General features: G+C 56.5%; 1 protein-coding gene across 8 annotated transcripts in view; it reads left to right on the plus strand.

The window, feature by feature from the left end:
- The first annotated feature begins 1,047 nt into the window (after positions 1 to 1,047).
- The window catches only part of PCGF3 (polycomb group ring finger 3), a 54,871-nt gene continuing 28,334 nt past the window's right edge, over positions 1,048 to 27,584 (plus strand). Inside the window, exons 1-6 of one of the 8 annotated variants that reach the window (XM_089911362.1) lie at positions 1,048 to 1,419; positions 16,469 to 16,618; positions 16,955 to 17,107; positions 20,149 to 20,266; positions 21,449 to 21,545; positions 22,339 to 22,394. In XM_089911362.1, coding sequence (XP_089767488.1) covers positions 20,158 to 20,266; positions 21,449 to 21,545; positions 22,339 to 22,394 — 262 coding nt within the window. In that variant the 5' untranslated portion in view covers positions 1,048 to 1,419; positions 16,469 to 16,618; positions 16,955 to 17,107; positions 20,149 to 20,157. The other 7 variants (XM_089911364.1, XM_089911363.1, XM_022554976.2 and 4 more) reach the window with 7 other exon arrangements.

Consider the following 27,584-nt stretch of genomic DNA (forward strand, 5'->3'; position numbering starts at 1 on the left):
TCTCCAGACACTGCAAGCTCACACTGCACTCCTGCAGCCCCCAGCCTCACAGCAGTCCCAGCTGGGGGTCTAGCGACATCACCTCCCCAGGTGGTCAGCAGCTGCCCACCCCTGCCTCCTCTCAGCAGTCCCACCCTTCCCGCCCTCCAGGGCACCACCAGGTGTAGCGCCCTGGCACCCCTGCGCTGCCTCCTGCTCCAGCCTCGCCCCCGCAGACACAAGGCAGCGGGACGCCAGTCCCGTGCCCACAGCCCTCTGCTCAGACAGCCCAGGCACCTCGCATCTGACCTCATCTCCAGCCTCTCTGTGCCCTCTAGCTTTGGGGCTGGTCTCTGGAAAGCATCCTCCACAACCCCCTCCTACTTCGGGGCCTGAGGCTGCCTGGACTTCCTGCCTGTGAACCGGCCCTATCCCCAGACACTTGAAGGGCTCGCTCCCTGCGTCCCTTCCGTGCCCATTCACTCTATGTAACCAACTCCGGACACCCACTGCCTCCCCCACCCGGCTTGTTTCCCACAGGACACCGCATTTACGTTCTCCTCTGTTATTCCCGCCCCCCCTCGCAGTGCGGACCCCACGAGGGCGTGGACATCACGGTCACTGCTTGCAGCTCCAGGGCGGGGCCTGCGGAAAGCCGGAAACAGGGACGAGTTGTGGGGTCAGCCTTGTTGTCTACTGTCCGGGAGCCCGGGAGGCAGGTTCCCTGTCTGAGGCGCCCCCGCTCTTGCCTGGTGCTAGTTCCCAGGAAGAACAGGAATGCAAGAGCAAGACCGCCTCCCTCGGAGGAAACCCCTGGTCCCGGAGCGCCAGCTGCCTGCAGGTTCCAGGGTTCCGCAAGCCGCTCCCCCTCCTGGCGCAGCGCCAGCCGACCACGCCCCGTCCCCGCCTCGGCCCCGCCCCCAGGCCAGGGATCACCCTACGCCTCCTCGAGGCCCCGCCCCACCTCCGGCCCCGCCTCCCCGACCCCTCACGGGTCTCCGCGCAGAGCCCGGCCCCGGGGCTCTCTAGGTCCCTCTCCCTCTGACCCCGCCCCCTTTCCCCACCCACACCTTCTGACCGCGCCCCCTTCTAGGTCCCGCCGCTGGCCCCCTCGCCTCTCCAGGTCCCAGGGCCCAGCCCAGCCCGGACGCGCCTGCGCCCTCTGACCACGCCCTGGCCCCCGCCCCGGGACCCACCGACTCCAGGCCCCGCCCCTGCCCCGGCTGCCGGGTGGGAGCCGGTCCGCGCAACGCGCATGCTCCAAGAGCGGCGCCCCCGACTCTGCGCTCGGCTCTGCTCGGGCATTTCCGCCTCTTTGTTTTAAACTCCGGACGGATTTTTTTCTCCTGCTCTTGGGGGGGACCCGGAGGGAGCGGCGCCCCCTCCCTCTCCCGGCGCGGCCCCCGCGTGCGCCCCGCTCGCCCGCAGCTGAGACGGCAGGTCAGTGAGTCCGCGCCCCGCCCGGCCTGGCCCGCGGCGCTCGCTACACAGGCCGCGGCCTCGGTCCGTGTCCGGGCCCGGAAGGCTCCGAACCCCGGCCCGCGCCCCTGCGCCCTCGTCGGCCCGGCCTGCGGATCCCCGACTCCGTTCGGCGGGCGGGACCCCGGGCAGGGCCCGACCCCGGGACCGGTCTTCGGGGAGGGCCCAGGGAGGACTGGACCCCAGGACGGGTCACCGGGGAGGGACCAGAGAGGACCCGACCCCAGGACGGGGAGGGACCAGGGAGGACCGGACCTCAGGACGGGTCACCGCGGAGGGGCCAGGGAGGACCGGACCCCAGGACGGGCCACCGCGGAGTGACCAGGGAGGACCGGACCCCAGGAATGGCCACCGCGGAGGGACCATGGAGGACCAGACCCCAGGACGGGTCACCGGGGAGGGCTGGACCCCGGGACCCAACAAGAAAAGGACTAGGAAGCACTCACTGTACCCTGAGACAGATCACCTAGGAGAGCCCAACCCTGATACGGGTCATGGAGGAGGGTCCAGCCTCACTATGGGTCACGGAGGAGGGCTGGAACCTTAAGACTCAGCAGGAATCAGAGAGAGCTGGACCCGAGACAGGTCACCGAGCAGGGCCAGGACCCAGGAACAGCTGGGACGCTGGGACAAGTCACTGAGGAGGCCTGGACGTTAGGATGGGTCACCTGGGGAGGTCTGGACCCCTGGACTGGCCCCCAGTAGGACCAGAATTCTGGAACCATCCTGTGAGCACCTCTGGGACCCTGGGACAGCCCCTCTTTCCCAGGAGGCCATGACCCTGGGACTGTGCCATGTGGAGGGCTCTTGCCTTGTGACAGGCTCCAGGGATGACCCAGGTAGGTCATGTAGGAGAGTCGGATGTTGGGGCAGCCGTGAAGAAGGCTGGCGCTCAGAGAGGGCCACAACCGTGATAAGAGCTGGAACTTGGAGTCAGGTCCCCAGGGAGGCCAAGGTTCTTGAATGAGTCCCTGAGAAGCACTCAGACCCCAAGGGTGGTATGTAAGGGGCGCCGGGACCTCAGGCTGGACCCCCAGGGGATTGGGCCCTGGGGCAGGTTCCAGAGGTGCCCAGAATCTACCCAGCCCACTCAGCTGGACCTGGCTTCTATAAAGGCTCTGGAGCATCAGGGATCCTGGTCACCTGAGCCCCACAGGTGCAAACCAGCCCTCTCCGTGAGGCCCCTGAGCACCTGGGCCCACAAACCTTCCGACCTACAGCAGATGCTGCCTGGGCTGGGCCCTGGGGGTGGGCAGGGTTGCGGCCCATCCTCCCAGCTCTGGGGACTCGAGCGGGCGTGGGGGTGGGGGCTCCTAGTCCCCACTGGCTCCGTGCCCCAGGCCAGTGCTTTGCCCCTCCCCAGACCCAGAAAGCTGTCCCCTACCCTGTTCTCCCAGTCCCTGCTCCAGGGCTGCCATCCTTTCCTTACCTGGGCCCTGTGGTCAGTGTCAGGCACCTTCAACCACTCCTGTCCTCCCCTCCCTCCAGTGGTGTCACCAAAAGAGCCCCATTCTCAAGGTCTGGAGGTGTTTTCTGTGTCCAGGAATTTCCAGGAGGGGTGGGGTCCAAGCTGGGAGTCTGGGCTGCGGGAAGGGTTTGGAGCCAGACGGCCCAGTGCGTGTCAGGTGAGCCATCAGGCACCTCCTCCACTCCAGGAAAGGACCTTGGGATGGGAGCTTTGCTTCTCTGAAACCTTCGAAGCAGACTTCATTTAGATCTTGCCCGTGTTGTCCTTTAATTTGGAAGTGGGGATGGAGAAGTGCTGCCCTTCGGCTGGGGAAGGGCTCCAGAGTGTGTCCAGTAGGATAATGTTGGAGGAGCTTGAGAGGATGGAAAGCCCAGGCAGGCACTGGCTCCCTGGCATGGGGTGGGCGTGCAGCACATTCATTGCGTGGACGAAAGGCGGGAGTGCTTTCAGAAAGGTCGACCTGTGTTAGGGTGAGGCACGAGTCTAAAATTCCCAAGGGAGATGCTTGAAGTGGTCAGTTCAGTATTTCATTTTGTGCCATAACTTCACTTCTTGATTACTTAGGAGAAAACCCCTTTGCATTTTCAGTGTAACATTTCACTGTAACTAAGCTTAAGTGCATGGAACCCCTGAATAGTCCAGCCTATTTTGATTTGTCAAATGTAACCACACTTGCGACCTTGTTACTCAGTTCTTGCTTTTTCTGTGTGTGTGTGTGTGTTTTTTTGTTTGTTTTTTAAATTTATTTGGCTGCGTCGGGTCTTAGTTGCGGCACGCGGGATCTTTCGTTGCGGTACGCGGGATCTTTCGTTGCGGTACACGGGATCTTTCGTTGCGGTGTGCGGGCTTCTGCCTAGTTGTGGCCCGCGGGCTCTTGGGCTCGCGTGGGCTTAGTTGCCCCGTGGCATGTGGGATCTTAGTTCCCCAACAGGGATCGAACCAGCGTCCCCTGCATTGGAAGGCAGATTCTTAACTACTGGACCACCAGGGAAGTCCCTGTGGGTTTTTTTTTTAACATGTACTTTGCTTTTTAAAAAACTTAATTTGCTTTGTGAAGCTTTGGAAAAGACTTGTAAAACTGGGCATTCAGGTTTGGTTAGGCTCTTTATTTTCCCATTTTTGGATTTCTGAAGGTGTGATAGTGCTGGATGGTTGTATTATTTATATATTACTGTCCCGCAAATTACCCCAAAATGTAGTGCCTTAAAACGATACCAGTTATTATGTCACAGTGTCTGTGGGTCAGGAGTCCAGGCACAGCTTAGCTGGGCCCAGGGTCTCACAAGGCTCCTTGGGCCCAGGGTCTCACAAGGCTGCCGTCAGGGTGCCCACCGGCGCTGTGGTCTTGTCTGGAGGTTCATCTGGGGAGGATTTGCTTCCAGGCTGCTGGCTGGAGACATCTGTGGGGCAGCTCGAGGGCCAGCGACAGGACAAGGGAGCAAGCAGGAGGCCACAGTCTTCATGACCTAATCTTGGCAGTGATATCCCATGCCTTTTGCCATATCCTTTGTTAGAACCTAGTCATCAGGCCCAGCCCACGCTTAAGGAGGAGGAACTCCACAAGGGTGTGCTTCCTGGGCGGGGTGGGCCTGGGCCATCCTAATGCCTGGCATTGATCAGGTGGTGTTAGCTCCTGAAGGGCCTGTGCCTGAGAAGTGCCCTGCAGGTGAATGAACAGAATTGTGTAGAGCTGTGTGCTCAGCCCAAGGTTGCAGCAGCTCAGCTGTCTCTTTAGTTACACAGGTTGCTCTGATGTCACCATTGTGATGATGGGATGACGCCGGAGCTTACGCATGACAGGAGAGAAATTACAAATAAGAAAGCTTTTTAGGAATTAACTTAGAACAGCTGTAGCAAGCCATAAGCTCTCCTGCTTCCCACATACAATTAAATTGTAGGTGTGTATGTGTCGGTGATATAGAGTTCTTGGAAGCTTCAAGTACAGCGATTTTAGTTGTTTCTAGAGCTTCATTTTATTCCTGCTAATTATTTTCCTCCAGAAATGATCAACTGACATTTGTAAGACGTTTTTAAGATGTGAGATCCCAAAATGTTTTTATTTGACCTTTGTAGGGAAGGATGCTCCAGGAACCTGTGTGCAAGGGCCTCTTGTGCTCAGCCCTGCGGCTTCTCCTCCCCGGTGCTTGGACTTTGTGGCGCTTGGGCTGGCGCTGCAGCACGGGGCTGTGAAGGGCACCCGTGCAGGGCCCGCATGGGAGGCTCCCTCGAGAACTTGTCACCACATGGAGGGAGGTGTCCCCTCTGCCACCCTGCTCTGTGGACCTGCCAGGTTTCCACCCTGCTGGGGTGAGGCAGGGCCCTTTGCCAGTGATTGGAATTATTTATTTGGGTTGTTTGCTTTGGATTATAAAGCGAGGTTTGTTTTGGTCTGTACTGTTACTCTTTAATCTACTAAGTGGCAGGATTTGTTACTTCATTGGAGCTTTATTTGGTTAATGGTCAGAATCGAATTTGAAAATGTAATCTTCTTCTCTATTGAAATATGTTGAGGTTTGGGGACAGTTTCTTACTACCTTTCTGATATTTGCTGTCACTATTGCAAAAATGCTGCACAGTTCATTGTGTGTCAAAAAATGGAACTGTTCTTCAGCTCCACAAGTTGATAGTTTTTCATTGAATTTTAAAAAGTGACGTTTTTAAAAATAACTAGAGGGACTTCCCTGGTGGCGCAGTGGTTAAGAATCTGCCTGCCAATGCAGGGGATACGGGTTCGAGCCCTGGCCCGGAAAGATCCCACATGCTGTGGAGCAGCTAAGCCTGTGTGCCACAACTACTGAGACTGTGCTCTAGAGCCCGCGAGCCACAACTACTGAGCCCGCAGGCCACAACTACTGAAGCCCGCGTGCCTAGAGCCCGTGCTCTGCAACAAGAGAAGCCACCGCAACGAGAAGCCCACGCACATCAATGAAGAGTAACCCCTGCTCGCCGCAACTAGAGAAAGCCTGCGTGCAGCAACAGAGACCCAACACAGCCAAAAATAAATAAATACATTTATTTATTTATTTAAAAAATAAAAATAGACTGTCTTTTCTAATCTGCATGTTTCTCCCTACAGCACTGAATTATATGAAGGCCCAGACGACAATAATGAAACACTTAACATGTGATGAGAGGGTTAAGGCGGGAGCATTGCTTCAGAATTGTCCATTAAATTAAGCAAAACCCTTCATTGAGAAGAACTAAAACTCACTAGAAAATATTGTCCTTAAAAACCAATTGTTAGGTTGACTGGGTTTTTTTTTTTGAAGAAAACCTCTAATGCTTAGATGAATTTAGAGAGTTGAGGTTAACTGGAATTTTTTGGGGGGGGCAAATGCATCAATATTTGCTGGACTTTGCAACACTAACGGCAAATTCCAGTTGTTTAACACAAAGTAAGCAAACAGTAGAAAGCTGTCCACAGACCTCTTGACCTGTGTGGGTCGTGTCAGCTGCTATATTTGCTGATTCTTAGCAGGGCCTGGCCTGTAATAGGTGCTCAATGAAGAATACCTAAAAGCTGACCTTGTTGTTCCCTTTTGTGGCCCTGTTCTGAAGGTGTTCTGTGTATTAACACCTTCAGTCTTTTTTTTTTTTTAATATTTATTCATTTATTTGGCTGTGCCGGGTCTTAATTGCGGCATGTGGGATCTTCTAGTTGTGGCATGTGGGATCTAGTTTCCTGACCAGGGGTTGAACCTGGGCCCTCTGCATTGGGAGCGCGGGGTCTTACCCACTGGGCCATCAGGGAAGTCCCAACACCTTCGACCTTAAAGTCACCCCAGGCTGCTCTCTGCTCACCCGCACGTGCCTGGCGAGGACATGCAGGCACAGGGCACGGTCACAGGTAGTGAGGAACAGAGGAGGGTTAGCCTCTTCTTTTCTTCTCAAGTAATTTACTCTTTTTTACTGAAGTGTTTGAGAAAAAAAACACAGTGGAGAAAAACCAGAAGAATTAGCCAATGAGCACTCTTCTGCCCTCCCCTAGATCCAGCAGTTACTTATGTTTTGCTTATCTCTTTTTTAAATACATATTTATCGTTGAATCATCTGAAAGGAGCTGCAAACCAGCTGCCACGTTCCGTAGGTAATTCAGAGCACGGAGGTCCTAGTAAGAGGATGGTCTGCACACGACTGTAATGACATGACCACACCTGAGAAGTAGACACTTATTCCACATACTGGCTAATTTCCTGTCTACTTTCACCTCTCCCCGGTTGTCTCAACAGTGTCTTCCAGGGCGTTTTCCCTGAACCAGACGCAGTTCCCCGTGGGGCACTGGGGGTCATGCCCCCTGTAGTGTCTTTTATTTCAGGCTCCCCACTTTCCCCATACAGCATCGACTTTCCCAGGCCATCTGAGTTTTTCTGATTCTTCACTTACGGTGTCGTCCACCTTTGTCTGTTGTCCTGTTGACTCCGTGGACTACAGGGGGTGAGCCGGAGGCTGGGCCAGGCTCTGGGTTGAGCCGGCTTCTCAGGCACTGTTGTGCTTCGTGCCGTGCCGTCAGGTTGTGGCACCACTCGGCCAGCGCTGCTGGTCGCACTTCTCGTGCCTCGGTTCCCAGGGCCCTGTGGGCTGGGCTGAGTCTCCAGGGAGCAGAGACTGTTGGGGAGCCCAGGGGAGTCGTGCCTTCGTGCTGGAGAGCTGCCCTCGCTCTTGCAAGAGGGTGAACCCATCAGCCACCTCCATCTGTGTCTGACAGGGAGGTGTCCTGGAGCCACTGCATCACTTCTTGCGGGCACGTGGTGGTGAGTCCCACTCCGGTCAGCTTTGTTGCTTTTAGCAGACTTTATGAAAGGTTTAGGGCTTCCCTGGTGGCGCAGTGGTTAAGAATCCGCCTGCCAATGCAGGGGACACGCGTTCGAGCCCTGGTTCGGGAAAGTCCCACATGCCGCAGAGCACCTAAGCCCGTGTGCCACAACTACAGAGCCTGCGCTCTAGAGCCCGCGTGCCACAACTACTGAGCCTGTGCACCACAACTTCTGAGACTGTGCACCACAACTACTGAGCCTGTGCTCAAGAGCCCGCGTGCCACAACTACTGAAGCCCGCGTGCCTAGAGCCCGTGTTCCGCAACAAGAGAAGCCACTGCAATGAGAAGCCTGCGCACCACAACAAAGAGTAGCCCCTGCTCACCACAACTAGAGAAAGCCCACACACAGCAATGAAGACCCAGCACAGCCAAACATAAATAAATAAATTTATTTAAAATATATATATATATATATGTAAAAGGTTTAGTGGGTAGAAATTTTTTGAACTTGTTACAGGAAACAGGGCTTCTGCTATCGCAGAGAAACCGCCTTCTGCACGCTGGAGCTGGGAGCTGCTGGAGGCAGACGGGTTTCCCTGGCGTTTCACTGAAGGGGCCCGGAGAGCGTGCCTCAGCGTGGCTGCGGGACAGAGCGTCGCGGGCTGGTTTCTGTTGTTTTAATTAATTAATTAATTAATTTTTGGCTGCATTGGCTCTTCGTTGCTATGCGCAGGCTTCAGTAGTTGTGGTGCATGGGCTCAGTAGTTGTGGCGCACGGGCTCTAGAGCGCAGGCTCAGTAGTTGTGGTGCACGGGCTCAGTAGTTGTGGCTCGTGGGCTCAGTAGTTGTGGCGCATGGGCTCAGTAGTTGTGGCGCGTGGGCTCTAGAGCGCAGGCTCAGTAGTCACGGCTCGTGGGCTCTAGAGCACAGGCTCAGTAGTTGGCGGCGCACGGGCTTAGTTGCTCCGCGGAATGTGGGATCTTCTCAGACCAGGGCTCAAACCCGTGTCCCCTGCATTGGCAGACGGATTCTTAACCACTGCGCCACCAGGGAAGCCCTTCACGGGGCGGTTTAAACAGCAGGCATTTATCTCGCACAGTCCTGGAGGCCGGGGTCCAAGCTCAGGGTACTACCAAGTGGGTCTGGATCCTGGTGAGGACCCGCATCCTGGCCTGCAGACGCACCTTCTTGCTGTGTCCTCACAGGCACACAGGGAGCCTGCTGAGCCCTTCCTCTCAGGGCGCCAATCCCATCCTGGCCCCACTGTCCTGAATCTCAACCTCCCAAAGGCCCCATGTTTGGAGATGGGGGTTAGGGCTTCAACACATGAATTTTGGGGGCACAATTCAGTCCATACCAGGGGACTCCCGCTGCTTCCATGTGTTTGTTAACCTGATTCTGGTCTCTAGAATTGGGAGAATACTTGCCTCGTGAGAATATTTCCAGAGTTGGTGGTGACTCTGTATTTTACATGCTTGGGACTTCTGCCAGCATCGTCCATTTCTCTAAACACTATTGTCTTCGTTTTCTGTTGCTGGAAAGCAAATTGCCGCAAACTTAGTGGCTTAAGAGGACACCCACTTGTTAGTCACAGTTCCACGGTCAGGCGTGCAGCCGGGTGTGGCTGACTCTTCTGCTCAGGGCCTCAGAGGCTGAAGTCAGTGTGTGGGCCAAGCTGCAGCTCTTGTCTGGGACTCACCGCTGGGGACTGCCCTCATCTCCTAGAGGCACCCCCGTTTTTTGCCCAGGGGGCCATGGGCAGTTGACAGACCATGTTGCTTTCTGCCAGGTCAGCAGGGCTCATCCCTCTGACCGTCTCTTCTGCCACCAGCTGGAGAAAACTCTGCTTTGAAAGACCATGCAATTTGGTCAGGCCACTGGATACCCGCCCTGTGTTAAGGTCAGCTGATTTGAGACCTCAATTACATCTTCAAAAACCCCTTTACAGCAGTATGTGGGATAGTAAGGCCAGAGGTGTGTGTACACCGGGTCCCAGAATCCTGGGGCCTCTCAGAATTCTGCCTACCATAGTCTCCCCTCTGGCCCCCCTAAATTTCATATCCCCCAAATGCAAAACACACTTGCCCCTCCCTTCCAAGCTTCCGCAGAGTCTCATCCCCTGGATCACCTGTCTGGTGCAGCTATGAACCAGCGAGGTGGGCGCTGTGCCCGCCCCGTAGCACCACAGGGCAGACATGCCAGCAGGTGCAACTGTTCTAGTTCAGACGCGGGAAGTGGGGGGGGTGACAAGGAGTCGAGCTGCTACGCAGTTCTGAGACCCTGTGGGGATCCCGGCCTAGGTCTGTGGTTCCGCCCGTGGTTTTTTCATGAAGGGGCCCCATGTCTGCTGTGGAGTAGCGTCCGCAGCCAGCTGCCTGCCAGTGGAAACTTGGGGTCCCCCAGTCCTTTCGTGGCATTTTTCGTGGTTCTCCAAAGCTTGGATCTGAGTGGGAAATCGATGTGATTATGCAAATACAGTCTGTTTCAGGCTACGTTCTAACTGCACCTTCCCTTTGGCCTCACTTTGTCTGACGTTACTGTCCTGGCCCAGGTTCTCGAGGGCTGGGCCTAATCCCCGCACCCTCCTTGGCCCCCTGTCTTCACCCCCGTCCTGTCTAGAGGGCTGGTGCTGGGCGTGCGGGGTCCCTCGCCCTGTCTGCACGGTGCCCTGCCCCCCAGGGTCAAAGCTGGGACGTCCCTCCACGTGGTTGTACTCGGTCCCAGTCAGAGCGGCCCAGCCTGCTCATCACTGCACCTGTGCTGACACGTGAGCGCCTGTTGGCACGTAACACGTGCTCAAGGGCATTTTTTGAAGCAGTGTTTGAGCGCGTTTCCTGAGACCTCTGAAAGTTCGCACTTGGTCGGTAGTGCGGCTGGATGTAGAATCTACCTTAAAGTTGTCTGTCTTTGGACCTTGGAAAGAGTCACCGCTTTGCCCCGTAGAGTTCGGTGTTGCAGGTGAAGAGTCTGGTGCTGGCTGACTCCTGCCCCGCGTGGGGCACCTCCTTTCCCCGGAACCTTTAGGATCCTTCCTGGTGCCCTTGACGGCTTCAGATGCGGGGACCTGGTTGGATATGGGTCGGCACTTGGTCCCTTGCCGTCTGATTCTTCCAGCTGGGGAAATACTCGAATCACTTTTTCCAAGTCATGAAATACTGCCTGTAAACGAGCATGGTGGATGACACAGGAATACGCGGGTGCTCATTACCCAGCCTGAGAAGTAAAGCGTGAGACTGGACGTCAAGGCCCTTCTGTTTTCTTTTTCTGAAACACCTGTTAGTTGGATGTTGCATCTCCTCTCTTTCCTGTCTTTTCTACCCTTTGGAAAGATTTTCTCAACTTAAAAAAATATATTTATTTGGCTGTGCCGGCTCTTTGTTGCAGCACGTGGGATCTTTCGTTGCAGCACGCAAACTCGTAGTTGTGGCACGCGGGGTCTAGTTCCCTGACCAGGGATCGAACCCGGGCCCCCTGCATTGGGAGTGCAGAGTAGTACCCGTTGGACCACCAGGGAGGTCCCAGGGTTTTCTCAACGTTATCATACAGTCCTTCTGTTGAATTTTCAGTGTTGCTGGTCACATGGCTGACTCTGTAGTCTAGGGAGGTGGGTGATACAGAATCAGTAAGTTACAGGTGTGGGGGTGGCAGCTCAGAGTCCTGTGCCGGTGGGCACGGACCTTAGACAGGGTGGCCTCAGAAAGCTCGCTAGGGAGGTGGCACTGGAGCAGAGGCTTGCTGGGGGTGATGGAGGGCCCACGAGGCCGTCGGAGAGAGAACGTCCCAGCAGAGAGTGCAGTGATGCGAGGACCCCGAGGAGGGACTGCACTTAGAATGTTCTAGACCCCAAGGGGGTCCACCGTGGCCGTCGTGGAGGAAGGTGGCCTTGGGGCCTCGTGGGCCACCGGAGGCCGAAGCTTTCCCTGAGCCTTTGCAGGATTTCACACTGGGGACCCTCGAGCCGTGTTGGGGTCAGTGTGGCCCGGCGTGGACGGCACGGGAGCGGGGCAGGTGTGAGCACAGAACCCTGCGGGGCCGTCCACCTTTCAGGCCTTGCTCAGACCCAGCGCTGCTACCAGAGTGTGAGTCTCGCAACCCACTGTGTGCCAGGCACCGTCATGGGTGTGGGCTCGCCTGGTGAGCGAGGCCGCCGGGGCCGCAGGGAGAGCAGTGAGGCCGTGGGGCCGGGTCGGCCGGGCAGAGGGCCTGGGGGGCCCGACAGAGCGGGGCTCCTCTCGTGCACCCGCCCGGGGCACCGGGGTGGCCTGTCCAGCTCGCCTGGGTGCAGTCGGGGGCGGAGCTGAGCACAGCCTCCACGCGGAGCGGCTGGTCTTGAGAAGCGGGTGTCAGTGGGGAGCAGAGGCCGGCAGTTTGGTGAAAGGAGGAGGAGAAGGTTTCCCAGAGTGCTTGGGTGCCAGCTGACTGGACAGGTCTTACTTCCTGGGCACCGGCTCTGGGGCGGGCGCCCTGCTGGACGTGGTGCCCCGTGGTGAGGACACGGCCTCGGCCCTGCCGGGGGCGCCGGCACAGACACCGAGGGTGGTGACAGCGTGGGGACAGGACGGCGAGCGGGTTAGGACTGGGGCTTGGGTGGCCTCTCCGGGAGTCTTGGGGTCTCTGGTGGCCGCCCTGAGGATGCAGTGTCAGGCTGCCAGGGAGCAGCATGTACACAGCTGAGGGGTGGGCAAGGCCAAGGGGAATGGAGCCGACGTGGACGGGTGCCGTCGCGGACACTGACGTGGTCAGGGCGGAACGTGGAGGGAGGGCACCCCTTGTCAGCAGTCGGGTTCCTTCGGTTGGTTTATTCAGGGGTGTGTGTCTGGTTTGTGTTTCTAAGGCTGCTCAGGCTTCTCTGTGGAGAAGTGATCGGCGGTGCCGTGGTTGAGGGGGCCGTCCGGACAGGAGCCACGGCATCATCCAGGGCTGGGCCACGGGCGCAGAAGGCCGCGGAGGCTGTGGTGTTGGGGCGAGGCTGGGAGAATGGCCCTCCGGGCACAGGTGGCCTCCACAGTGGGCATGTCCCTGGAACGGCCGCCCGCACAGAGCCACGGCCACAGCGCCTCGCGGCAGCCTCGTCCCCACAGCTCCGAGGGATGCAGGCAGGTTGCCCGCTGTGGGCAAGGGGCCGGGCGTCAGGGCAGGCGTCGCTCAGACAGAAGGAGTGAGCCACCGTCCATGCGCCGTACATGCGGCCGCTCGGCGAGTCTCAGGACGGCGGCCTGCCCCGTGCACACAGCTTCCAGAGTCAGGGCCCAGGCGGTCCTTTAAAGTACGTGCCGTTGTTATTTGTCAGACGTTCCGCGGTGCAGCTGTTTAATGAGTTTACAGGCTACTGTGAGCAATTCTTTGCCAATAAATTTGATGACCCGTTTCCTAGGAAAGTATAACTTAGCAACACTAACCCCCAAATAAATAGAAAATGTTAAGGTTCTCATAAGATATGTGAACGGCGGGAAGCATGACCGGGGTGGGCTTGTGTGGGGAGGCGGTTCTTTCTCCGGGGGTCCTGAGGGGAAGGGGATGGGACTGGCTGAGGCCAGCGCCTCTGGGAGGGGCCGAGAGGGCCCCCCGGTAACATGTGGCCATGGCCGCAGTCGGAGACCCCAGACTGTGCCCAGTGCTGAGTGCTAGCGCATCCTCGCATTTTATTCGTGTGTCACAAGGGTCTGAGGCTGCATTTGAGTGAGAATGAGGGGGTGTGTGTGTTAGAAGTATTGGAGGGAAGTGCACTGTTACACTAGGAACAGCAGTAAATGTTGGCTGCTTAGGGTTGTAGGGCTTTCTCCTTAATTACGTTCAGTAAAGAATTCCAGATTGTGATTAGTAAATGCGTTTATGCTGCAAAACAAACCCAGTGCATTTCCCTAGAGGACGAAAAGGGATAACGTAGGTGTAATACAAGGGCAGCGGTGCAGGGAAGACCCCTCAAACATGCTGTGGAGTCAGGGGCGGGGGCGGGAGCAGGGCAGACAGGGTGGGCAGTGATCCGAGGTGAGTGGGCAGGAAGGCAGGGCCTCTTCTCGCAGGCGCAAATGCCCCCGGCACCCGGGGTGAGCCTGAGAGGTGTGGGGAGCGCGGCCTGGCCCTTCTGCAGTGTCGGGCTGGGGTCGGTCTCCATGACCTGCTGCTTCCCCCGTGTCAGGGGCCACATGAGAGGGGTCAGCTGGGCTGCAGGGTGGGCAGTGGCCTTGGAGATTGGGGGCGTTGGCGCTGTCCTCGTCACCGGAAACTTGTCGAGAGCAGATCTGTGGGGTAGGGGACGGAAGACGGGAGGGAGAGGTCTAAGTGGGTGGGTGGGTCCTGTCGAGGGGGTCCCGTCGGGAGGGAGGTATGGAAGTTTCTGGAATGAGAAGGGCTTGCTGGGACCGTCAGCGCCCTCGAGAAGCAGAGTGGGGACTGGATCAGCCTGGAGACCAGAGAAGGGGGTGTGGAAGCTGCTATTCCACCCCCAGGGAGGAGGGAGAAGGGTCCACCTGGAGAGCAGGTGCTGCGGGGGTGCAGGCGGAGTGGGGAGGTGGGAAGAGGCCACCTGGCAGTGTTGGGGCCCCTCGGGGGAGGCCAGGCCTCCTGGAGCGTTGGTGTCCCGGAGCGTCTGGCCAGTCACGAGCCCCCCAGGGGTGCTGACTTCCTGCCGTAGACCGCGTCCAGAGGACTCGGGATGCTCAGCCGCGCTGCTCCCCGCGGGCGGCTGCTGGGAAGAGAGCTGTGAACGTCAGGCATATCTAGTGGAGATGTGTGTTAGTGGCTCTTAAATGGAGAGCTTTTGTCAGGTGTGGACAGTTACTTCTCTTCTTAATTGCTGACAGTTGTTTGAAAATCATGAATGGATAATGAGTTTCATCAAATGAGTTCTGTGCGTCTTTGGGAGGATCTTATCATTTCCCTCCTTTTAGCTTTTGTCATAAATTCCATGCGTTCCTTACACAAGTCCCTCGTATTCTGGGCTGGCCCTCCTGCACACCCCGGAGGAGGTGTCACGATTGTCACTTGGTCTGTCCCCCCGTTCCACTCCGGTGTGTGTTGTGTAGGCCTCACGCAAGAGTCGGGAAACTGTCTCAAGGATTCTCTGGGTGGGTCTGTGTGGGAGGGGGGCTCCCACAGGTTTGGTAGAACCGGCCTGGGTCAGCTTCCTTAGAACTAACTCTGCAGGTTCTGTTTCCACTTGCCTCAATTCTGCTGAGTTAGTTTTCTAGGAATTTATCAGTTTCTTACGAACTTTCAACTCGATTGGCGTGGAGCTGTTCATAATGTTACATTATTACTCAGATGTCACCTTCTCAGTGAAGTATTCCCGGCCACCCTGTTCTCCCGACCCCTTTCCCCGCTCTGGTTGGTCGTGTTTGTCACCTTTGACATCTAAATAATGTACCTGTTCGTGGCGTTTATTATTTATTGTCTGTCTTCCTCCGTGAGAATGTGGGCTCTAGGGATTTGTGTCTTTTTTGTTCACTGCTGTCTAAGAACTCATGTCAAGCATCTATAACTGTGTAGCTGGCCACACCGAGATTAAATCACACTGAGTACGCTGAGGTGCTGCGCTCACACTTGGCCAGAGTTCAAGGGCTCGGTGGCCGCCGTGTGGATGGCAGGTGGAGCAGTTTCCACCCTCACGGGCTCTGTTCTACACCCCACAGGGGCTCTGGTCTACACCCCACAGGGGCTCTGCTCTACACCCCACAGGGGTTCTGGTCTACACCCCACAGAGCCTCTGGTCTACACCCCACAGGGGCTCTGGTCTACACCCCACAGGGGTTGTGGTCTACACCCACGTTCGGGTCTCCTCTTTGTTCTCTTGTAAGTGCCTTTTAATCTCCCTGAATAACTGACCCACTTCCTCCCTTTCTTCCTTTTTCTTATAAAAGTTAATTGAGCTTTAAAGACTAGTTACTAAAGCATGCAGTTATGGGAAAACTTGGAGAGTAAAAGTGGTATAAGTTGGGTGTGATACGAATCCCTTGAGTATCAGGCCTCTTGTCCCAGGTGCCTCTCGTGGTTTCGGGGCCCTGGTGCTTTCCACCCCTGCTTTTCAGCAGGGAGCAGCCCCCGGTCCCTGCCCCCTTCCCCCCTGATGGGTGGGGAGACCTCGGGCTTCCATGAGGAGGGGGGGCATGGGCAGACGAGGGGGGTCCACCGAGGTTCTGGACACCCAGTCACCCCACCCCTCAGACCTCCGAGAGCAACTGGCGGCTCTCTGGTCCCGCAGCTCCCGTTGCCCCGAGTTGAGGCCAGGTCCTTCCAGGGGCCTTGTGCTACCGATTCAGTGCCGCCCTTCCGCTGCCCCTTGGTTGGGCTGCCACTCGTCCTAGCCCCTCACCTGTGCTTGCCTGTGCTCACCTGGCTGAGGCCCCAAGGCCCCACGCGAGCCTGCACGGGCCCGCTCCATCCCCACGCGCTGGTTTGTCTGTTGTCCGTGCTGGCCCAGAGCCCGGCTTGAGCCTGTGGGCGTCCTCGTTCCGGGTCACTGAGTGAGCGGCCCGGGGGACACCTTCACAGGGCGTGAGATGCGAACAGCATCACAGAAATTAAATAACACAGTTCGCTCTCCCAGGCGTCCCTGAGGCCCAGCCTCCCACTAGGTCACCCTGAAGCCCACCGTCTCCCCAGGAGCTTTCCGGGGCCCTTGTCCTGCTGCCTTGGTCCCCAGAGCACGTGGTGCAGCCCCTGCATGTCCCCAGCTCCCAGCAGCCCCTGGGCCTCTGTGCCACCAGGCTGCCACCAAGACCTGCCCCTGTCTCCGTGGCCCGTGCCTTTACTGTCAGCCAGGCTTGTTTTTCTTTTGGTTGTTTTAAGCAGGTAAAGGAAGAGACCTGTTTACCTGAGCAGCCGAAGCTGCTGGTCCGGGGAGCCAGGCTCTGTGTGGACAGCACGTGTGGGTGACGCCTCGTCCCGTGTGTCTCCACAGGCTTCAAAATGTAGCGGAGGATCCGGCTGTGTGTACAGGTAAATGCGGTGTAAACTTTGATCTTCCTCTTCTTTCAGTGCATGTGAATTGATTAAATTTACCTTGAATTACACCTTATGAGTCTGTTGTAGGCATAGAAAAAGTCAGTGCCTTGTAACTCCTTTAAAATTTAACGTGTGACAGCTCCAGAGCAGATTAGGGCACAATTATTTATACATATTCAAGTTTTCTCTTGATTAACGTTTCTGATCGACTCTGTTCCACTGTTTGCTACGTGGGACTCATCTAAAACTTCTAGCAAGACTGTAATTACAGGGCTGTGTGCGTCACATAAATGACACGAAATTGAATAGCAGGTGCCGTTTCTGTGCTAGAAAATGGAAAGACAGCGAGAGACACAAGGCAGGCACAGACGTGACGAGCCAGAGCGCGGAGGGCACGGCGGACGAGGAGTGACCGCGTTGCACCCGTAGCCGGAAGCGTCCGATGCAGAGGCAGCAGGAGGGGACAGACGGCCTCGCAAGGAGGTGGGAGATGCGGCCTTCTCCGGGCGGGCCTGCTGTCCCAGGAAGTGTCCGAGCTACCGCCTGGGCCCCGCAGTTGGCGGGGGAGCACGGGACCCAGAGCCTCGAGCCGCCATCCTTCTCTGTCTGGATGGGCGCCCACCTGGTGTCTGGTGTTGGGTGTCGTATGCTGTGCAGGGCGGCCTGGGGACCGTGAGCGCTGGCCCCTCACGACGGCAGCTGCTTGTGCGCCTGAGGCCGGCATGGAGGCCCCGTGTGGGCACAGAGCTGGCTGCCCAGGCCCCTTGGCGGGCGCTGCGCCTGGACAGCCTGGCCCCCTGTCTGGCCTTAGCGTTTACGACCCTGATGGCATTGCAGAGTGACCTCTCCCCTGGGGACTCGGGGTGGGGGACCCTCTGGCAGGAGTCCTGCCAGGGGTGCTGTGTCCTTCTCCGTGTGATGGTTGGCCAGTCCTCACCTGGGTGTCGCCTGGTCACCCAGTCGGGGACCTCTAGGGGTTTCTCCTCTGAGGGTCCCGCCCTCCCTTGGGGCTGATGAGTGTTTGGTGGGGAGACGCTTGGAGCCTTTAGGAACCTTCACTTCCTTGGCGCAGTCTCGCTGCTGCTGACCACCCGCCGAGGATTCCTGAGCGAGTGGTCACTGCAGTTGTCCTGGGGTGGTGACCTTGCAGCCCTCCTTCCACTTATCAGCTCCCATTCTGTGAGGAAGGGCGTCCCTTGTCTGTCTGTCTGTCTGTGTAGCCTCATGGGCCTCTGTGTTATCCTGCCGTGGTAAGCAGTGATGGTAGTTGTTCCCTATCTGAGCACAGTGGGGCCCCAGGTCCTGCTATACTCCTTGCCCAGCCCGGAGTTGGCTGCGTGTCCAGGCAGCGCTGGCCCCTTGCGGCAGACGTGGTGTGGACACGCCAGGTCCTAGGGCTGCCCACGAGTGGTCACTTCCGGGCCCTCCCAGCAGACAGAACTGGGAGTGAGTGGGTGAGTCCACACTCGTGTGCGTACACATGTGTACCTGTCTGCCTGGTTGCCACTAAACACGAATTCACACTGACCCCAACCCCCGTCTGTGTGACTTTGGAGCTGGTTTTGGTTGTGATCTGGCTGTGGGTTGGTGACGTGTGTGAACAGCACCCAGTGAGCCGAGGGCACAGTGCTGGGCTCGGTCGTGCCGGTGGTGGACGGCACACCCTGGGCCTCGGCGTCCAGCGGGGACGTTGCCCAGTCAGTGCTCTCCCGTCTCTGCTTTGCTTCCCTTGGGAATGACTAGGGTTTCTCTCTTTTAGATTATTTCCCATTACTTCCTGCTCCACGAGGCGTGTTGGGCCCTTCTTCACGGAGCCGGTCCTAGTGGGTGCGAGTGGTCAGGCCGGGCCTGGCACAGCACGTGGTGACCATGACACCAGAGCGAGTGGGCCTCGCAGACGTGGGCTCGTTTCCCGTGGGTCGGCCCGTGGGGCCCCTGTGAGAACCACCCCTTTTAGTCTCTCCTGACAGCTCAGAGCCCACTGCAGGGGCCGAGGGAGAGGTGTCTCTAGCGGGGACCATGCGTCGGCTCGCGCCTGTGATCGAGGGGAGAGGAGAGACTCGGGTGAGAACCGCGAGGGTCGGCCTCACGTCTTACTCTCTGTGAATGAAGTCGTAGGGCATTCTTGCTGGTTTAGAGGCTCTCTCGCTTTATGGGTGAGCTGAGCCCGGCAGCCTTGCTGGTTGCGTCAGTCTGCGCTGACAGTCGATTCCGCTGGGTTTCAGTGCAGGTGACGATTTAGTCTCCAGGGGGCCCCGCCCGCCCAGCTGTTTCCTTCCCTCTGCCTTCGGGCAAACAGTGTTAAGCCGCGGGAGCCCGTGCGCCACGTGCGCTGTGGCTGCTGGGCGAGGTGGCACTGTCCAGCCTGCCGCCCACGCGGATGCGGAGGCCCTCCATCTCCTGGAGTGTGGTCCTGTCTCTCTCTGCAGAGTTCTCTTGGTGATGCTTGTCTTGAAAATTCCCTGCATCCTGCACGGCGTCAGCATCCGGCGAGTCTCCTACTTGTACTGCAGGGAATCCCCAGGAATCTAGTGGCTGCGGCCACATGGGTGTCTGACCTGCCAGCACTGCAGGCCAGAGTCCAGAACGGGTCTCACGGGGCTAAAATCCAGGTGTGGGCAGGGCTGCTCCTCCCGGAGAGGCTCCTTCCAGCTCCTAGAAGCCCCCTCCCTGTTCACAGCCCACAGGCAGCTTCTCCTGTCTCCTCCGAGCCTCGTGCCCTCGTACGGGCCCTGTGGTGACACGAGGTCCTGCTGGGGCTTCCAGGGCCGGCTCCCGCCTCAGGGGCCTTTTGCCATGTGAGGTGACATGCAGGTGTTGGGTAGGACGTGTTGTCTTCGGGACTGTTTCCCCTGCTGCACAGCATTGTACTGGGTCAGATGACAAGACCCTGCCCTCGTGAGCCTGCGGCCTGGCAGGAGAGCCAGTCAGAGCCACCACAGCTCTGGAGGGCACCCGCCCACCGGCGCAGAGACGACGCGTCCACACTTCAGTGCACAGACGTTTGGACTTTTATGATGCCGTGTTGTGGGCTGTGCTTCCCAGGGTGGGGCGGCCTTAGCTGCTCCCATGTGGTCGGCTTTACGGAGGAACCAGAGCTCCAGAGAGACCACGTTTTCTTCTGCCTAGACCCAGACTCAGCTCGGCCCACCTGCTCCCTGGCCTCTCCGCCCACTGCTCCACAAACCTCCCCTGCTTTGCGCCACCTCACCAGCTGGCCTCGCGGGGTTCTGAGCAGGAAGAGAGGGCCCGGGGGCCCAGAAGGGGGAGAAGCGAGAAGCGGCAGCGTGTCTGCGGCCCAGCGCTGCCCTGGGGCCAGGATGACCCAGTCCTCCAGGGGCGGCCGGGTGGTTGCCTGTCTCATGGTGGAAGCAGGGCCGCAGGGCGGGGACCTGGCCTCAGCCCTGCTCACGCTGAGCTCCTCCTGGACACACAGACTGTAGCTCGATTTCCGCTGGACCCGAACCTTTGATGAAACATCACACCATTTCATGTATTAGTTAATACGTGTTTTTTTCTTGCAGAAGCCAAAGATGTTGACCAGAAAGATTAAACTCTGGGACATAAACGCCCACATCACCTGCCGCCTGTGCAGCGGGTATCTCATCGACGCGACCACGGTGACCGAGTGTCTGCACACGTGTATGTGCGGAAAATTCTAGAACGTGGCCTTAGCCGGGGGTGGGGGTGGGGCGGCACGGTGACTGCACACATGTATGTGCAGAATATTCTAGAATGTGGCCTTAGACAGCCGTGGGGGGGAGCAGTGACTGAGTGCACACATGTATGTGGGGAATGTCCTGTGTGCTCTTTGATACTTTGGCTTTTTTTACCAAAAGCTTTTAGCTCAAGTACACAGCAGGACACAGCAGCAGGAATAAAGGAGATCTTGAAGATAAATGAGAAAAATTGTCTGAAGTTAAAACACTGTGGGTAACTTCAGTAGACATGTCACTTAAGAAAGCTGAATAAAAACAGGAAAATTTAGGTATTTCGATGTAACAACTAAACCGTTACGTGTGGTACGACAGAATATTCGTTTCTAGTGGGCAGAAACGCTTATTTTTGCCGTTTGCAAATGACTTCCTTAAACTCTGTAGACAGAGGAGTCTGCTCGTCTGCCCCTCAGGCCGGTGGGTGTTTGGAGGTCTAGACTTCGAGCTGGCGCTGACCTTGGGCGCGCCTTACTTTAAGCCCTGCCGCCCCTGCCCCTGCCGAGCAGGCTGCAGCCTTCACCTGGAGGCTGGGTCCTCTTGTGAGGCCGGCCCAGGATGCCGAGGGGCAGGCACTTCCTAAAGTAAAACGAATCCTCTAACACTGACGAGTTTTGATCCTGTATTTTTCAGTTTAGAAAATAAAATATTTGCCAGTTTTGACAGAATTTTTATTTTAAAGTTAATTGTATTTTAAGATATTGGCTGGCAGTATTTTATGTTATATTCAGCAAATTTTATCTCATTTTGTCCTACAAAGAAATCCGGTGATCTTTCAGGCTAACTTCTAGAATGTAACTGTTTGCCCCTGTGGCGGAGCCCCTGTGACAGGACGTGAAGGCGCATCTGCGGCCCCCTCAGCTGCTCCTCCAGTTTCCCCTCCTGTTTCTGGGCCTCAGCTCTGTCCAGGGGCAGCTGATGCTCCTCCGTGGTGGTGGACCCGGGCGGCGGGCCTGTCACCAGTGTCCCGTTGTGGCCTCGGGGAGCCCTACCGGGAGGAGCGGAGACCCCTCCGACGCGCTCCCTGACGTGCGCGCTCCCGTTCCCTCTGATGCGCGCCCCGCCCCTCTGGCGTGCGCGCGCATCGCCCTGACGTGCGCGCTCCCTGCAGTCTGCCGGAGCTGCCTGGTGAAGTACCTGGAGGAGAACAACACGTGCCCCACGTGCAGGATCGTCATCCACCAGAGCCACCCCCTGCAGTACATCGGGTAAGCGGCCCGGGCCTCGCCCCGAGCCTCGCGCCGCCCTGCTCGGCCGGCCGCCCAGTCGGTGCAGTTTCCGCCGAGGCGCTGGCCTAAGGCCCGGGGCAGATGGGGGCCGCCCTGCCAGGAGGGGCGGGGCTGAAGGAGGGGGCCGGCTGCACTTTGACCCCCGAGTTGAGGTGTGTCGTGGGAGGGAGAGGCCGCTCCCAGGTCAAGACCTAGGAACCAGCCAGCCCGATGTCAAGCCGTGTGGCAGCGGTTCTGCCCAGCGTCCTGTTCTTGTGGGTCGGACGAGCTTTCTGAGAAGCTGGTGGCTTTAGTAGCAAATTCGGAGGGTGTCGTGTCTGCTGGAGGCCAGCTGTGTTTTATGCTTCTGTGTGTGCGCACGCGCCACGCGTTCAGGTACACGGGAGTGTGAAAGGTATTTCTTGGCGCGGACCCTGGTCAGGAAAGCGTGGGAAACTCCCTTTGGTCTGGCACAGCCCAGGCTGCCTGATACCTGTTAGGACTTGAGAAGCCCAGCGGGCAGAGGGAGCTGGTCACCGAAGGATCTTGCCTGTGTCCTCCTCCTTACTTGAAATGTTCACAAGCATATAGAGCCCAAATTGAACAACGGGTTCCTTCCGGCCACGTGTCACTTTTGCTAGCACAGACTTGTTCTGAAGTGCAAACTAGAAGCAAAATTCAACCAAAACTCCAAATTTGTGATTGTGGAGTTTATTATTGTTAAATGGAAAACGTTCGAGAATTAGAGAATTGACGCTTCTGGCTAACCCACCTGTTCTGTTCTTTTTGCCAGTCATGACAGAACCATGCAAGATATTGTTTACAAATTGGTCCCAGGCCTCCAAGAAGGTAAGTGTCAGAGCATCCACCTGGACTTCTGCGTCTGCAGCACGGCCTTTGAGGGGCTTTTCTCTCCGGGGTCCTGGCTTTGGACGTCTCGCTCGGCCGGCCGGCCAGTCGGTGCAGTTTCCGCCGAGCCGCTGGCCTGGGGCCCGGGGCAGACGGGGGCCATGTGCTGGCCGGTTTCATCCATCGTCACTCACACCTCCCGCTTCGCTCAGGAGGCGCAGGGTGGCCTCTCACTTGTGCCGCCTGGAGGTGAGGCCGGGGACCCTGTGTCAGTAAAGTTTAACTGTAGTTAAAGTCAAATCTATGAGAGTTGAGAAGAAATACTCTGTGGTACAAATATCCTGAAAGTGGAAACGGCTGTTCTTTTTAAAACTTTTCTGCAGTTCTGAACACTGAGACTGTCCTGCCCTTGTTGGGGGGGCGGGTGGGGACACAGGCCTCAGAAATCTGTTCAGTGTGGGCAGTGGCTGGTGAAGCAGTGCCAGCTAATAAAAACTAGGCACAACTTTCTTTCAAAGATAAGATACGTTAGCAATTCATTTGGGCAGTGTTTTCTCACCACTGTGTTTCAGAAGAGGGTTATAATTTCAAGTACAGGCTTATTCAGTTAGGTCAGTGGATGTCACATCTGATCTTTAAGACACAACCTAGGGAGTGATATCGTTAAAGTCTTCTTTAATTGTTCGTAGAATTCATTCATACAAAAGGAGTTTAAATTTCTTGAGTAAATGTAGATAAAAACAATCACATTCGGACATTTGAAGGGTTTTCTAGTGCTGGGGAAAGGCAAAGACTGCAGGAGAATAAAGCGCTCACACCGATGGAAATCGTTACAGGATATTTGCAGTGTGCAACACGCAAGATCCTGTAAAGAACTCGATGTATTTATGATCCAGGGTCAGGAGTTGTCAGCTTGTGGTGAAACCTGTTCACCTCCTTCCCCCACCCTTCCTGTTCTTTCACCTGGAAACGTTGCCATTCGTTCCCCAAAGAGAAGGATTTTTCTTAAAACTCGGAGCTACAGCACCTTTGTAAACCGAGATGATAGTACTGATTCCTTATTGCATCAGGTCCTAGTGGGTGAGGCGTTCCCGTCTCTCAGGGTTTAGTTGGTCTCAGTCAAGGTCCACGCGGGTCCCCCCCTTGGCCCCTCCTGTCTCCACGTTCCTGTGTGTGGGTGGGATCAAGAGGCCCCGTCGGACTCTGGCGCCTTCCAGTGTCACTCCGCCCAGACGGGGCCCTCGCAGATGTGGTCCTGCCAGCCAGGCCCCGCAGAGCCCGTGAGGCCTGGAGGCAGCCAGACCGTGCCCCCTGTTCCGTCACCCGCCTCCACTGATGGCGGGGAGGCCTCCATAAAGACACGCTCCCTGGCTTGGTTTCCCGAGATCCACTCTGTACAGAACAGCAGAACAAACGTGTGAAGTTTTCCTTTATTTGTTTACAGAAAATGAGCTGGTTTCCCAGCCGCTCCAGCCCCGATCAGATGGCTTTGAGCATTTACTGTTCTCAGGTTATTGCAGTTACTGTCCTTTTTGAAGTTCAAGGCCTCCTCGATCTGTGGCTGGCGGGCACTGCCCACTTGGCTCCCTGGAGCCGGTCTGCAGGGTCTCGGCTCACCCCTGGGGGCGGTGGTGTCTCAGGCCAGCAGTCGGCGCGTGGGGAGCACAGTGACGCGTTCTCAGTGGAGCTTTGGCTTGTGAGGGAAGAGGGCGGGTGTAAAACTCTGCCGACTTCTGTCGAGCCTGTCCTTTGCATGCGTCCCCTCGTCCTCTCCACAGGCAGCCTGTAGCCGTGATCGCCACCCTGAAGTGGAAGAACCGGAGGGATTCCAGAATTCCCCAAGTTCACACTAATGCCCAAGGCAGCCTGAGCTCTGCCCTCAGTCCAGGGTGCTTTCTGGGTAGGCAAATAATCCATTCCTCTGTTTTCTCAAACTTTCGGTCCTTTGTTGCTCTTTAAAAGATCGCTGTAGTGTCCAAGTCCGTAGCAGCGGGCTGTTTTCTGAACGTGGGCTGTCTGCAGTTTCTCTGGTTTTGGGCCAGCTTGTAAAGCTGGTTTCTGAGATGGGCCCTCTTCCGGGTCCTCCAGAGAGTCCAGAGCACATTTCACCCGAGACAGAGCAGTGACCCTGGGGGCCCGGGGTGTCTGGAGGATGCCCTCCTGCTCTGCAGCCCCTTCGAGCTGCCTACCCTGTGGCAGGGGGCTTCACTTCCGGCATGCATCCTCTCACGAATTTTGGGAAATAAAAAGTGGCTTGGCTTTCTGGATCCAGCCTGTGGCCGGTAGACTGTGTTTTTCTGTTCCCTTGTAGATGAAGCCTTTTAGGTGGAAAATGAGTTTTTTAGTTGTTTCTTGTTTCTTTTTGTTTTTATAATTTAGAAAAGCCCGTTTTCCCTGAGGCAGCATCTTTACCTGTAAACTTTATCCGTGACCTATTTTGTGTGACACGCCTTTGCGCGGCTGCAGCTGCTCCTCTCCGGGGTCTCGACGGTGGCTGCTGGGGCCCCTCCCGTTCGTCCAGGCTCCTCTCCTGACTGACACTTCACGTGTGTCATCTTTTGCTTTAAACCTGGGGAGGGGCGCAGTGAATGTTCTGTTACAAACTTTGTGGACGTGGGTGAGTACGTCTGAGGGCTTTATCCTGGAGCAGGGCTGCTCCGCCAAGCAGCTGCACCTGCGTTTCTTTCTCTTGCCTCTTCGCGCTGGCTGAAGCAGGAGCCGGCAGACCCCTTGCCGACCAGACCTGGCCCTGCCTGTCGCGTGCAGCTCCTGAGCCAAGAGTGTTTTTCACGTTTTTCTTTTTTTTTTTTTTTTCACTGTGCTGTGTCCTCGCTGTGTTTTGCCGTGCACGGGCTCTTTGTTACAGAGCACAGGCTTAGTTTCCCTGCGGCACGTGGGATCTTAGTTCCCGGATCAGGGATCGAACCCATGTCCCCTGCATTGGAAGGTGGATTCTTAACTACCGGACCACCAGGGAAGTCCCCACGTTTTTAAGTAGTTGGAAAAAAATCAAAAGAAAATATTTTGTGACGTGGAAGTTTTGCGTTGAGATGTCTCCGTCCATGGATAGTTTGCTGGAACACAGCCCCGCTCATTCAGGGACGCACGTTTGTCTCACACTCGCCGGCGGCTGGAGCATCTGCAGCAGGTGGACCAGCCCCGTCAGCACAAACGCTGTGGAGGCTGTATTACCAGCACCCACCGCATCAAGACGAGGGGAGAAGCGTCCAGCTTTTCAGCCATGGTGACGGGTGGGTGGTTTTGTCCTTGGATTGTCATTGTCAGCCGGGGGAAGCATCCTGTTTATCTTGCGGTGACACTACATCTGTGTTAAAATAGAAAGTTATAAGACGTGTTGGCATCAGACTAAGCACTCAGAGGAAAGCAGCTTTTAGAAAGAATTGAAAATTTACAATGGAGTGTCTCATCACAGCAGGATTTCTTCACAAAAGTAAGAATAACCTATAAGGCTGCACTCAGAGTAGGTTTCTGGTTGGCTCGTTTGTTGGTCACGCAAGGAAAAGCACTTACTAGTGATGAGTTGGTGAAATGTTGTTTGATTGCAGCAGCTGAGGAAGTCTGTCCAGAGGAAGTGAGCCTGTTTGAGAACAGGAGCCGTGGCGGGAACCGTCGCTCAGGGAGCTGACAGTTAGGGGCAACGCCAGCCCTCGGAAGCGAGGCGGGCAGTTTGAGTGGTTTTCCTCGGCTCCGGAGTCTCCGATCTGCGCAGTGTTTATTGGGTGCGTTTGACGTGACGGGCGAATGAGCCTCTGTGCAGAGTCCACGGGGCACAACCGCAGGAGAGAGGGTTTTCCAGGAAGTTGAGAAGATGCTAACTCAGTACAACCTGAAGTGGGCTCTGTTGAGATGTGTCACAGCCGTGTTGGTGAACGTGTGTGGGGGTCAGGGAAATACCTGGTTGAACAAATTGACTAAACTGTGAAGGCTCATCACGGTACTCATCAACCAGCAGGCACTTTGCAGAAGATACTTGGATCTTTCGTATGTCCTGAACCAGTGGTGTCCGTGGTGGAATCCATTCGCACTTTGGGATGTAATCATTTGTGTGAATTTTTGTCAGAGTTAAAAGCTGAATATCCCGACTTCCCTTGTCACAGCCGCACAATATTTTGATGCCTTGACGGTGGTAAGTTTTTTGTTGTGTGTGTGTTTTTTTGTTTTTTGAGGTTTTCTTGAGCTAAGGGCAGATTGAAGTTTTTCTGAATGAAAAGAAACACCTTTAACAACGTCACACCGAATGGCTTTGGAAATTTGCTTTTGTTAAAGACCTAATAATGTTTCTTGATGAATCCAGCCTAATGTCATAAGGAAGAGCAATACTGAAATGCAAAACCTACAATGTGGGAAGTTTTCAACAACTAACGTCTCTTGAATCGCAAGCCCCATCCAGCTGCCGTGCGGACGCCCCGGGCTGTCGGCAGCTCAAGGGGAACGGAGACCATCCCCTAGACTCACAGCAGACCTGTTTGCTGAGCCCCAGCAAACAGCCCTGGTGGAGTCTGGGGCCTGGTGCAGGTGAAGCAGCTTCCGTGTTTCAGAATCCATTTAGCTGTGCAGTCGAGGGGCATCCACCTGACCTCCACTGGGAAGTGATCAGTCTGTGGAACAAAGGCAAATCCCAAGAGAAGAATCTAATAGAATTCCCTCAGCGCCTTCTGAGTGATGACTGCTCTGGACTGAGGTCAGTATTTCTGTGTGCAAAGACATTTTCAAGGTGAAGTATGTAAGATCTCCTTACAGATGGACATGAGTGGTCAGTTTTGACGCTAAGCGGCACGCACTTTTTACCCCACTAAACAAACGTCATCCGCCACCCGACAGGCGTCCACTCTTCTCGTTAGTGGCCGCACTGCAAAGTTCACGCTCGGGTATTGCTACTGTGTTTTTAACTTCGTGACTTCAGGTTTCTGGTGCCTCACCTAAGGAGCTTAGAAGTCTCCACTCGTCCCAACGACAAGTAAAAGGCAGAACGCACTGAACAATCGGCAGTTCTTAGACTGTAAGAGAGGAGGGTGCAGGGCCAGCCGCTGCCCCCGAGATGGGGCACTGACCACAGACGCGGGGGCACACGGCTGCCTGCTGCAGACTCAGGACCGGAAACGCCCAGGAGCCAGAGCCTGGGCAGGAGAGACTGACCTGTGGCTGAGGGGTCACTGAGGCTCCTGGTAG

The sequence above is a fragment of the Delphinapterus leucas genome, chromosome 5 (genome assembly GCF_059928025.1).
Source record: "Delphinapterus leucas isolate spDelLeu-1000000601 "Yukka" chromosome 5, BTC_Dleu_Yukka2, whole genome shotgun sequence".
Taxonomy (NCBI): domain Eukaryota; kingdom Metazoa; phylum Chordata; class Mammalia; order Artiodactyla; family Monodontidae; genus Delphinapterus; species Delphinapterus leucas.